At 39.4% G+C, this 13,625-nt stretch overlaps 1 protein-coding gene across 1 annotated transcript in view; it reads right to left on the bottom strand.

Annotated features, from left to right (window-relative positions):
• Nucleotides 1-12,457, bottom strand: part of DARS1 (aspartyl-tRNA synthetase 1) — a 39,346-nt gene extending 26,889 nt beyond the window's left edge. The window contains exons 1-4 of the mRNA XM_035331611.1: nt 12,305-12,457; nt 11,178-11,235; nt 5,830-5,922; nt 1,078-1,180 (exon numbers count right to left, since the gene is read on the bottom strand). Of these exons, the coding sequence (XP_035187502.1) occupies nt 1,078-1,180; nt 5,830-5,922; nt 11,178-11,235; nt 12,305-12,382 (332 nt within the window). The 5' untranslated portion in view covers nt 12,383-12,457. The remainder of the gene's footprint in view (nt 1-1,077; nt 1,181-5,829; nt 5,923-11,177; nt 11,236-12,304) is intronic.
• Nucleotides 12,458-13,625: the final 1,168 nt, after the last annotated feature.

Consider the following 13,625-nt stretch of genomic DNA (forward strand, 5'->3'; position numbering starts at 1 on the left):
CAGCATGCTTCACACTGGCACTGCCAACTCTAAGCACCGCCAAACAACGAACACTGCTGGTTCTGTTCTCCCGTTGCCTGTAACCTCCATCAGCAGAGGCATTATCCTAACCTTCTTAACTTGGCTTCTGCAAGTCTATACTATAATGAATCCCTCCTCTCCCTGACATATTGAAGGTTGAAGGCTGTGGCACTCTTGCAGCTAATTAGTGGGGGCTCCCTTCCCAGGCACAAGAGTAGTGCCAAGAACTACACAGAAGCAACTCGAGTACCACATGTTAAACATACTACTGCACTGAACTGATCCACATGTCTATTTGTGGATAAGTAGTTATACATGACTAAAAAGCTCCATTATAAAAACACCTTTGTCATGCAAACATATTTAGTAATGGACAACCTGAAAGCAGAATCCTGAAGCAAGAAGGGGGAAAATTGTTGGATTTTTTTTTACCATTAAGAATGAAACAAACCAATTAACTGAATTTAAATTGCTTCAAACTTTTTTTTTAGATCAGCAAGTCTAAATATCACTTCAAATAAAACCAGAATGTTTTTGAGAAGTAATTCAATTCCCCCCTATTTTTGGGGCCAAAAATAAGGCATGTAAATAAGATTAATTCAGGGCATAGAAGCAACTCTTAATTTCAGCTCAGTAAGACACTTGTAATATGGAGCTTCTTTGCACCAGTTCTAGCTATATAATGTGTTACCACACTGCAAATCTTGTAGAAGAAAAACCCTGAACACGTGCAGACACACACAAACATCACACAAAATGAAGTGCCCCACTAAGCTCAGCTTGCCAGACTTTTTGTTAGCCTGCTTGAAAGTAAATGTAGGTTGTCTGTGGCGAGAGAATGCTGCTTCAGCAGTTCAGAATGAATTTCAAGCCTGTTCTCTATTTTATCTTTTGTCAGTGTAATGTATTCAGTGCAATAGTGAACTGACAATTTAAATAACTACATTTTAAAACAAACGAAGCATTGATGTTAATGTGTGAAAATGGTCCCAACCCCTGGGAGTCCTGGTTCCCACCATTGTTTACTCTGACAACAGGATATAATTGCTTACTTACTTGGCAGCAAACTTTACCATCTGCTTGCTCGCATGCTGTCCCACAGCCACAAGAGCCTGGATATTAAACTGCTGCTGACGCAGGACTAAGAAACACTGCTTCCCTGAATACAAAGAAAAACAACACAGGTGTATTAAGGACAAGTTACTCGATATCTTTGTGAATGAGAAAAATGCTTTACTGTTTTGATATTAAGCTGAGCTCTTAAGGGGAGAAGGGGGGGAGGGAGGAAGTCTCCCTCTCCCCCTCCCTGTCTGACTTACAGAACCTGTGAACAGACACTTTCTTAAAGTATCAATAAGCCTTCCAAGATAAGTAATATTTAGACACAACAAACTACAATTCGTAACTTTTTGAATATCAACTGTTCTTCAACTGTAAGAAGAAACCATACTTATTGCCTCGATCACAACTTCTTCAAGTATACATTATTTTAAAATAAGTTCTTCTCTTCTAAAATGTACTTCATCACTTCTAAAATTAAAGCTCTAGAACTCATTTGAAAAATGTACTCTGAAAGAAATGGGCTTGATTTTGCACCACAAGGGACTATACCAACAGTGTTCATTCTGTAATATACCACACACTCAGAATGAATGGGAACAAAAGGAGTATTGATTCTGATAAATGACAAGAACCTAAAAGACCCAAATAAAAATTCCTGTAAGAGCAATTTATTCATGAACAGCTTAGGGAAAAAAAAAAGTTAATACGATTTAATAGTAATTCACAAAGAATATAACGTATTTTGTTGACTTTTAAAATGGATATTTCCAAGTAAACAAAACTCCTTTAATTTAAGTGACAGTTACAATCATTTCATATTTCTGTTCACATCTCTAATAAATATTCATTACCTAAATTACATTTAAGGAAACACAGTGATTTTAAATGTTTCTTCCTCAGAGACTACTGACAACAAATACTTACTGTTGTACAATGACCAAAAATGCATCAATACTATTTCAATTCCAAATTCTGACTCATAACATGACAACATTTCCATTAAAATTGTGAGAATAAGAAGCTAGCTTCTTATTCACCCTTAGTAGCACCTTAGTAGCAATTGGGTAGTAGCACCCTTCAGAGGCATCCTCTGAAGGGTGCTACTACCCAATTACTTCTGACTTACACTAGAAAACATTCAGAACAATATATATCCAACTTGACCAGCGATACCAAAAAGACAGTTGCGGTTTTCACTTGTGATTATGTAGATTACAATTTGACACATAGCTGCAGATGATTTAAATGGTATGAGAAGATCTTGATAGATGTAGATCATGACATACAATGTCAGAAATAAAATCAAACACATAAAACAACTAAAAATGTTATTAAAAATAACAATTACTTGAAATAACTTTGTCCTATGATTGTGATTTGAAAAAATGCAATAAAACTAACTGCATATTTTCAGAAAAAAAAAGCCTACAACTATTTCCATATTCCAGAGGCTGCAGTATCTTAGAAAGCTAATATAGTAAGGGTTTACATTTTTCCTACAAGCAAACATTAAGCCATAGATTTAAATTAGAAAAGTACAGGCTTCATAAATTGAGCCTTCAGCAATATATGTGCCTGTGTTTTAGCAAGTTGACAAACTAATTAAAGTACAATTTTTCCATAGGACATTATATGCTAAGGGTTTTTTGGATAAGCTAGGCTTATCTCTCATCCTTAACATCTCAATATTTCTTACTTAGTCTTGTATTTGATACAGTATTTCCTTTAAAACAGTATTTTTCTCTGTGATCTCAGTCAGGAAGAATTTAAGGAAGTATGATGGAGATTCTGCAACACAGTATTAGGTGTTCAAACAAAAATACACAGCTGAAGACAGCTACGATGTCACTCAACTTGTAAAAAGTTAAGGAGAAGCTAGTGAAACAAATGAGGAAACTTGCTATCATACAGAAGTTGCTATCAAGCAAAAGTTCGGCAGTTGTACTTAACCCCAAGACTAAGTCTGATAGATTTATGTAATGATAGCATTACAAAAGGACTCAAATCTTGTCATGAGTAATGGTAGTTGTTTCTATGAGAAAAGAAAATGCTTTGTAGAATATAATCATTTCTAATCACACAGAAGATAAGTGATGAAACAAACCTCACTGATAGAAATAATTAAAACATCGGAGTTATAAAAATTGTAGTAGAAAACAACTTTTCCCCAAAGAGCCTAATGTGTGCAAGATAAAGTACCAAACAGATGAGGCATAACCAAATCTAGTTCACGATTAGATGCCGTTCCAGATCAAGAGACAGGAAAAAAGGAAGCATTAGAGTGTGAAAAAAAAATAGGATTATGAGATGCTCTCCACGTGTTTCAAAATCTTTACATGGTATTTCAGTGAAAAGCGTAAGACCAACTTTAATTACTCACATTCAACAACAATAAACTAGTTTAAGCTTCTATAAAATTAACCAGTATTGTACCCTATACACGAAGACCTAAAGAGATGAAGAGCTTCAAAAGAAAATTTTGTTAAAAAGATTTGACAGTTTACTGGTAGAAACTTTTAGTCACTGAACAAATCAGAATACATCACACTGAATCCCATCAAAATTAAGCACAGAAAACCAAACAGGAATAGATGCCCCTTCTTAGAAATAACAAATGACATGACACTTTATGAAAGAAAAGGATGCAAGCAAGAACTTTGCATAAACTGTGAAAATTTGTTTGTCATACATATTATTATACTGTTAGTTACAAAAATCTACCAGCAAATGAAAAAAATTATTTTTTTTTTTAATAAAATTTGGTCCACTTGCACTCTGTGGTTGTCTTATTTTCAGACATAGTATTTTGATGTTTTATAAAAGCTTTACATCCATAAAACAAAAACAAGTTCCATGCCACAGAAGTCCCAGCTGCCTGGCAGAACCCAGACTGATTTCCCAACTGCTGCTCAATGATAAACGTGATCAGTAGCTTAGGCTGGCTTTAAAATAAAGCCAGAAATAACATTTCATCTATGATAAAAAACACAGGGCCTCAAGCACTTTAATTTTAGTACAACTCACAGAAATTCCCAGCACCCCATTCTTTACACGTCTTTCAGTTAATTGCCATTGGACTTCATGAGTGGCTCGCTGTATGAGACAGCTGGATTTTGCAGTTGTTCACATTCATTTATTTGGTTTATTGGTCAGAACCAGACAGGGTTAAGTAAAGGCTATGTTGGTTATTTAGAAGTCAAATCCAAGCTTCTAAGAAAAATAATGCTATTTTTGTGCAAGATTTTCCTGTTTCCTGCAAGATTTTCCTCTCCTTAACGGTAGGAATAGCGCCACAGCGTGTGTGGGAAAGGCTAACATTACTTTTTACTCTTAAACATTTGCTTTTGTTTTAAGAGTCTTTCCTCCAAAGCTTAAGTAAACAAGCATACAGTATTCCCTAAGAGCATTCCCTGAATGTCAGAAGTGTTCTGTCTTGTCAGTCTAAGAGAGGGAACAAGAAGCACAATCAATAAATTGAGAACGCTCTGTGCCCATAATCAATTCCTTTGCTTTTATTCTTCAGGTTGTGCTGAGTTTTGAAAATAGACATTGTTATTTTATGAAAAACCACAGTCTCTCCTGAGGTCACAGGTGAAGGGTGAAAAGCAACAGCTTCCTGTACGTTAATGTTGCCATGTTACATGTTATTCTGACTGAAATAAATGTATGTTTCATTCTAGTTGCCTTATATAAAACAGAGAAAGTAATAAACGACATTTCCATTTTGTTTTAGAGGTCTGTATAAAGACATCTGTCTTTAATACAGTAAATTCTGTTAATAATCTGAGTTTTTCCTCTAAGAAAATGAAACCTCAAAAAAAGAGAAATTAATCTACTATCTGTGATAATAGGCTGTACTGGATTTTCATCCCTAATTTGCATTATTCCCAGTTCTACAACTATTGTTAAGCTTCATTTGTGAAGATTTCTTTATGCTCTTTTCTTTCAGAAGAGAAGACAATGTATTTGTATCTCACTCCAGAGCTGCCAAACATAACTGAAACCAGTACAACAGTTGTCAGCATCTGATGTCAACTGAAAAGGCCAAAGCCTGTTTAAGTTTGCATATGGCAAACTGATCTCCAGAGAGAACTTCTGATTCTAGTGAAAAAAATGGCTGTCAGACAGCCAACAGTGCCAGCCCACACTATGCAGAACCTACAAAAGGATTCTCCCTCTGCCTTAAGCCCAAACTGAAATAATCAGATACAGACAACCAGAAGTAAAAAATCTGTAATTTTAATGCATATTTTTGTTTCCTATCAAAGAAAAGGTACAGTAAAACTATTCATACACAGCAAAATAAATACGGCTGGTCTGACAACTGATGTATTTAAAATAATTTTTCCATAGAACCTTAAAATTGGTTCATCTCAACGCCCCCAAAGAACTCCCCCAGAGTAAAAAGACTGTAATTTTTAAAGACTATTATTTACAGTTGTCCACATACTATTTTATAATGTGATAAAAATCACTTTTACAACAGTGTAATAATAATACCTGATTTTCCACTCAGCTGAAAATGAAATGTCCTCTTTCCCCTTTCAGGAGGAGTGGAAAATAGAGAAACCCAGTTGAAGTGAACACAGAGTAACCAAGTGGCAAAGTTTTCTTATATGCAAGACATAATTAACAGATAGTAATTGCTTTGCTTCCTTTTGCTGAAAAACCATGGAGCCAAAATAAATGTCCAGTTTATACCAACAAAATGAGAAAATAAAAGTCAGATCCCTGGAGGCAACTCACCTTTAGCTCTGCTAGTATGAATTCTGCCACGAACCCAAACCACCTCATCAGCCTTCTCCTCTGTCAAGTCTTTTATTCGAATCAAAACTCGATCTGAATTACAGAAAATAACACATTTTAAAATTATTTTTTGGAAGGAAAATATTTTTCATTTAAACTCCAGATACATTTTCTATCACTGCTAAAATTTACAATAAATCCAAAATACTATTTTGTGTACCTACAGCATGATATAAGTTTGTACTGAAAACATGCAAGATCTCATTTCCTTTCTCAGTGAATACTACTTGATCAATGAGTTTCAAATTGGCTCAAGCTTAATGTTTGACTTACATAGAGGGGTCAAACTGCCCTAAAACAAAAGCAAGACTTCTTGTAGTTTGTGGATGTCACACCCAGAATGACTACACTATTTTTTGTATGACTTCACTCTGCTGCACCGCAAACCTGGACTTACAAGCCTGGATTTCTGCTTGCTAAGGGATACCTGCCTTGCTCCAATGTACAACATGAACACAGATGTATGTATGTTGAACATATGGTTCAGAGGAGACATGGCTGTTCTCTCTATATACATTAGCAGGGTGAATATCGCTGTAAAATAATCATTATTTTAAATAAAATGAATCTACAAAAAACACGCACTAGAAATTAAAGGAACATTCAATGCAGTGTTAGGAAAGGGTAAAAAAAAATATTTTAATGAATCACAACTTTTATAGTTTGTATGCAATTAAAACTACTGAAAAAGATTTTTTGTATAATCAAGGGAAATATGTAACATAAACAAATTCCCTCTCTCATCTCTCATCATAGACTTCTCCCATATTGCAAAATAACATTAAATTCACTAAGACTCTTCAACTAGGCTAAGACTAAGGCTTCTCTTTCCAACAGAAATTTTTCAAAAGTTTGTCTAACCCAGCTTACCATCTGCCATTCTGGACTCCTTCCTTCTGTCCCTGAATATTAGTCACAGCTTGCCCTGAAATCCTATTATTCTGCACTGGACTGGTATTCTGAACTCTGCAAATATGAAAGGGGGTGGTAGTGTTTAAATGTTTTGTATGCCCTTATGCTCAGGGCAACACATTTTTTTCTTCATAGACACACATCAAAATAAGAACAGAGAAACGTGATACAAAATTGACTTGAATATATTCATAAGTGTGCACACGTGCACCTGCGCTAAGGAAGGGAGAAAGGGGAGTAAAGATGTTATTGCTTGCCAGCAACCCCTGTTGTTCAAACTTCATCAGTACTATAAGAAACAAGCAACCAGCACAACCTATAAGCTTTAGTACTTTTAAGAGTTTGGTCTTTAAAAGAGTTTTACAGTTAAAATTACCTCAGTCAACTTAAACTGTATTACTAGAAACCCAAAATATTTTCCAGGCACAATCATAAAGACAGAATGAGGTGTTACTCTTTTTATGGATCCTTAATGTTTCAAGAACCATCTGCATTAAATAAATATTTCCTTAAAATCTTTTTGATACATAATGGTCCATGTTTCACCAACACCAAATGACACCTTTAATGCAAATATATATATATATAATTACTAAAAACTATTTCAACTTCCATAAAAAGGGTAACAAAACAATATCCAAGAAGAGGCACAATTAAATCATTTTTTCAACAGTAGACACAGCAACTTTCCCGTCACTGTTTCCCTATATGCCCCAAATCTGGTCTTCTTTCATCTTGCTTCTAAAATGCTGGTAGTTCACAGTGGTGTCAATGCTTGTTAGTTCATGATAATGTCTACGCTTGTTAGTATAAGCAATCATTTGTCTTTGTCACTCATTTTCTCTTGTCCAGCCAACATATTGTAGCTCCAATCTCCCCTCTGTATTCTCACCTATCATTACACATGGAATTCCTTTCAGTTCATTTCTATCTTTTCCATGGCAAAAATGAAGCTTCTTGTTCTCACCTTTGAGGTTCTCCCACCATACCCTTCAGACTACCGTCTATTTATTTTTTTGCAAATGCAGCTTAACTTACATTTTGTTTTCTTGCGTCTTCTTGCTGCATAAACACAGACAATATTGCAAAGCTAAAAGACGTTTTAAATTGTGCTACAGTTGCAGTGAAGACAAGGGACACAGATATTAAAGATCAAACCAAACACTCCTTACTTATGTCTGAATTTACATGGCCAGCACCCATTCAATGTTCACGCTATCTCACCTTCATTGCTATTTTAAATCGTATTTAAGGAGAAACTGACTCTGTATTTTTTATTTTGTTTCCATCATGTATAGCACAGCCTCTTCTTTTCAACGTACTAAATAAGGATTATCTTTCTTGCAGAACTCTACCAATTTTTAAGCATGGGAGGAGAGAATAAAAACCCAAAAAGCTATATGGGTCATAAAAGTCAATATCACTTTTACGCACCCTTTCTTCTAGGTTTGTCTACCTTACATCACTGAATTTTGAAAGGGTGATAGATATTTCTGCTGTTGCTGTGAAGCGCCAATATCATTAAAATGGTGGATAAATTTGAAAAAAATAAGAAAGTGGAAGTTTAATAATAACAATAAACTAAAAGCAGTTTAAGATGAAAGCAGCTTCCATAGTTTCTAGGTGAAACTAACGGGTCTGAACAGATAAAAAGGGAAAGGCAAATGGAGTTTACTAGCAGTCATAGCCTCGAGCTGGCAGGAAGGACTGTAGAGACATGAGGTAATGGGAGGTAAGCACACCACAAAGGCAGGGCAGCCAACACTAGCACAGAAAAAGACTAAGGTGGGCCAAGAATGAAGGCACAGGTGTGTGTGCGCATACAGTGGAGCAGGGCAGAGTATCTGCATAAACTTTGTGATCAAGTGAAAGACCTTTTATTTTGCCTGGAGGAGAACAAGAAACAAGTGCAGTGAAAAGACAATAAGCTCTTCCCTTGGAGAAAATAATTCGCTCCAATCCATCTGAACTTCTTCGCTTCCCATGTCCAGCCAATGTCCTCAGCTCAGTGCAGCTACTATATCGAGCCTAAAACCAACCGTCCTACAGGCATCAAACCGAGCTCCAGCCCACACCTGTGCTGTTGGCTCCAGTTCCCAGACTGTACGCCGATCTGCACACACCACCCACAACTCATTATTCTGACTTAGACATGGCACATATCCATGTGGACTTCAGAAAGAAATTAAACTCAGCACAAACAGATGGAACGCCCGCTTTTGTGGCACCCCACGTCCCACGCAGTAGCTCCTTCAAGACGGTCAATGCAACCAGAATACTTCAGGGAAAAGCATGTATGTGCTACTGATGTTGAATGATGACTACACGCTCCCATGAGTCTTTTGATAAGAGCTTTCCCTGGCAGGAACTTCTGAATCTTTAAATTAAAAGGACATCAATCTCGAGGAAAGCACTGGGCTGATCTTGAGATCTTTTATTACAGGCATTTTGCTTTTTATTGTTACCTGATTTGGTGTTCTGGGTAGCCACTTTCTAATGAATGGAACAACGGGAGTGGATATAAGTTTTATTTTATGTCCAACGGAAAGCCTACTAAATCTTGTCCATGCATTGGCTGAGACTTTTTGTTTTTTAAATGACTGAGGGGACAACAACCCTAACTACAGCACTCTGCCGTTTTCACATAGTTTCCCATAGCTTTTATCATTTGCCTTCTTGAGATATTTTTTCTCCAGAGTATTTTTGAGTGTTTCTTTTGAGTATGAGACAGCTGGCAGGGTAGACTTCCTCCAAGACAGTAGGACTCGATCCACCATCCAAGCCTGCAGCTGGGGCTCCCACAGAGCCATTGACAGAGGGCGTGAAACTGGCACAGGGGACAAAGCCTGCAGAAGCTCTGCTGAGCCAAACGCCATCGCAGAGAGCTCAGGGTGAGGAGCTCCAACAGCGCAATCCTTCAGCCTGCAGTCAGCAGTGCAGTTTAACTAGTCAGCTGCTCCCTCTGAGGAGGTACCTTTTTCTTGTCGTTACACCCTTTGAGTTATGGCTGCACAGCATGCAAGCATGGATGGCGGTGTTGCTGCCTCTTCCAGCGCTTATCACACCCCCAGCCAACTTCTTCTTTGGTATTGTTCATAATTAAACATGTTGAAATGGAGCAAAAGACCACTGCAGCCAGCAGCTGGGCTGACTAATATTGTGACAGAATTTCAACTTTAGTCCCATTTCTTTGGCAGCTAATGCATATTTTATTCAATAATGACTGTTGATACAGCCTCTGATGATTTTCTTGTCTTGCTATTTTTTTGCATAATGTTCCCCTTCAGTTGTTTTCAAACTGATTGCTTTTGTGGCCACTCCTCCTCCCTACATTCTGCATTTCCCTTCCTAAGGGAAGTTAGCCAAAACAACCATTCAGAGAGAGAAAAATTACCTAGTCACATAAGATGTGCTTTTTTTTTAATATTCCACTATGAAAAAGTTACAAGAAGCCAGTCTGTTACCTTCCCTCATTCCTGTTTCATGAACTGAATGAACTGTGAAGATTAGTATTTCTTGGGATGCTGATCTGGGACACTGTTCTCTAGCTGAAATGTCTTTCTGAATCCCAATTCTGTACCAGTATGAAGTGAGGATTTCCTGAATACACAGCAGTGTGAACAACAATAAAAATTATAAATATTAATATATCCTACTCAGAGAGAGCTGTTGCAGCAAGCCACAGCAGAACTTACTCAAAAAAGACACCAACCACCCAACATCTCAGGACTTGGTGTATTATAAATAACAATAATTGAATACAAGAAAGTCAAACTTGCAGTGACAAACGGTCAAAAACTGACAGGCTGCACAGGGCAAGGTCCAGGCGAGCACAAAGACTGTAATTCCATAATCTCTCTGGACCCTGCCCTGATATCCAACTATTATCACGATTTTCTTTTCTTCTGTCCAATCAGATTTTCTTCTGTTCCAACTTATGTCCATGACCTCCTGTCTGACTGCCACACACCTTCAAGAGTCTGGCTTTATCTTCTCTATACCCCCCCCATTAAAGTAACCTTAGATAGTGACAAGATCATCCCTCAGCTGCCTCTCCTACAGGCTGCACAAGCCCATTTCCCTCAGCCCCTCCCTCAGAGATCCTGTGCTCCTTCCCCTGCCCAGGCTGGCAGCACTCCATCGGACTGGCTCTACAAGTCAGTGACCTCCTTGCACTGGAGAGCTCAAACCTGGACACAGCACTTCAAACACAGACTCACAAGCACCAAACTTATTCAGATAGAGGGAAAGAAGAACAGCAGGATCTGAATGAAAAAGTTTGGTAAATGACTTTTCAAACAAGTATCGAAGATATGTAGTATATAACTTCCCTTCTTTGGCCTCTTTTATTTTTTTGTTGTTGTTTTTAAACTGACCTGGTTTCTCTTGGGATTGTATCATTGATGACACTCCATATCTTTCCTTAGCATAATCCTAAAAAGGAGGTGAGAAATATATATCTATATCAAAAAAGCACATGCAAAATGACAAAATCACTAGTTAACTGAGGTAATATAGAACAATTAGCTGTAACACTGAAGTGAAAAAAAGCATTTCAGACTCTTCCAGATACACAAGTGAAATAACTGTGCCCTGTGAAAGAAAAAAATTCAACACTGAACACACGATAGGATCACTCTGCTACACAGAAGTTAGTACATGTGCCTCTACAAAGAGCCTACTCCTGAAAATATATTTAATTCCCACAGAAGAAGATCCATTGGTAAATATTGCCTTCCAATTCTCAGCAAACCTGAATAAAAAAAAAAAAACAGACTGTTTGCCATTATAGCAACCAAGGCAAGCCTGACTAACAAAATCTGTTAGGTAAGACATGGAGATGGGGCCTTTTCTTTAAAATGATGACACTTCTACATCATTTCCCAAGTAAGCCCATTCATTTACAAACAAGAAATAAAAGTTGTTTTATATTATTACACCAAGTAAATGAATGAGTTCACTCTGAACACTTTAGCTGGGGGGCCTGGGGGCCTGTTTTCTCAAGTTTTGATGAATCGTGGCCAACATACAAAATTTTACAGAAGCCACCTGTAGTGAGAACTCATAGCTGATGCATGCTTGGCCTTTCAAAACCCAGACTGACATTATAACAAAATTAACTGCTGCTCCTTATGGCTACGTTTGTCCTTCTTGAAGAAACCCTGGCCTACAACTTTCCAGCAGGGCTCTGAGACGTTCAAGCACAAGCCCCAGCCACCAGTCGGGCCAACAGGAGCCAGCGGTGCCAGGTGCAGCCTGGCGCTGAGCTGGCCCGGGTGCTTGTGCTGAGCCCGGGCCGGGACAGAGGCCTCCTTCAGCGCCCCCCACCCCAAAAACCCCTCAGGGAACGCTGCCGCGGCGCTGCCACCTACCCACCCCCACCCCAGGCCGGCCCCGCGCTAGGCCAAGCGCTCTCCCTTCTCCCTTTCGGGGCCCGGCAGCCCCGACAAGGCGGCCACAGCGCCTCCCGTCCCCTCCTCGCTCCCTCCCGGCGGAGACCCACGTCAGCCGCCGGCTGCTCCCCGTTCTCCGGGCGACGATCGCGCTCCGGGCCCTGCCCGCGGCCGGCGGCGCTCGGCATCCTCCTGCCCCTCACGCTCCCTCACGGCCAACTCTCGCGAGATATCCGCCACCCCGTGGTACCAGCGCAACTCTCGCGAGATTTGAGCTTGGCGGCTCGGAGGGCGGGACCACTCTCTTCAGAGCTGCCCGCGGGCAGCGGGAGCAGAGCGCGTTCGTCACCTCAGCGCTCCTCTGGAGGTGCCCCATTTTTCTGCAAAACGCCCCATTTTGGCTGCTGCAGGCCCCACAGAGCTCGTTCTGCCTCACGACCCAGCCCGTTGTGACTTGGGGGTGACGCGTGGCGCTGAGGTGTTGTGGCATGCAGCCTGGTGCCCCCAGGCTGGTGCCAACCAGTGCGTGGTTTTGGTGTCTCATAAATAAAATTGAGTCACCAGTGCCTACCCCGAGTTTCCTCTCTTCCTCTGAATCCTGCAGTTTATTATTAGCTAGCTAAAACCCAAAGTAGCCCTGGTAATTTGGGGAGAATGAGCATTAGAGCAAATCCAGGTGTTTCCCTCCAGCTGGGCGCCTAAATCAATGCTGCGGTATTGAGGCTGGGCCTTGCTGCAGGTGGCAACTTTCAAATGCCCAACATCGAAGTTGCGAGCAGCTGTTGAGCCCTGTGTCCGTAGTTTGTTTATTTTATACAGGACGAGAAGAGGGAGTTAGCTGTCCTGATTTAAACTGCAGTTTTGAGTTCTCACATTTGACTAACTAATCCCTCTTGCGGTATCGATTAGAGTTCTTCATTTCCTGTCCTACAGTTGTTTATTTTACGGCGCTTTGTTCTGCATTGGTTCAGCATCTCTTCTGGTGGGAATCCCCTCACAAAGTTCCCCTTCTGCCTCTGACTCACAGAATTATGCACCTCACCACCAAAAGACCACACAGCTTTCACAAAATCCTTTCTTCTCATGTGAAACGCTGTTTCAAGCTATTAAGATCCAATAACAGAAAGGACAAATCACGGTTTTCATACCTGCTTACCACAAGACACAAAGTTCTGATGGTAGGGTATCAAGTACTCTATTTAACAATAATGTAACAGTAATAAAGCAGGTGGATTTCTTGCAGCACGCCAGTTGTGTCTTTTCTGTTACCTGTCACCTAGATCACAAAGCTGAAGAGAACCGCTGCTGAATCTTAACAGACAGATGCAAATCCTGTGCCTCACCGCTGAGCAGACAGTACCATCTGCGTGACCGAGTGCTCTGTAATTCTCAGCATTTCACTGGCTTTGCTGCAAAATTCAATAAAAACAA

The sequence above is a fragment of the Oxyura jamaicensis genome, chromosome 7 (genome assembly GCF_011077185.1).
Source record: "Oxyura jamaicensis isolate SHBP4307 breed ruddy duck chromosome 7, BPBGC_Ojam_1.0, whole genome shotgun sequence".
Taxonomy (NCBI): domain Eukaryota; kingdom Metazoa; phylum Chordata; class Aves; order Anseriformes; family Anatidae; genus Oxyura; species Oxyura jamaicensis.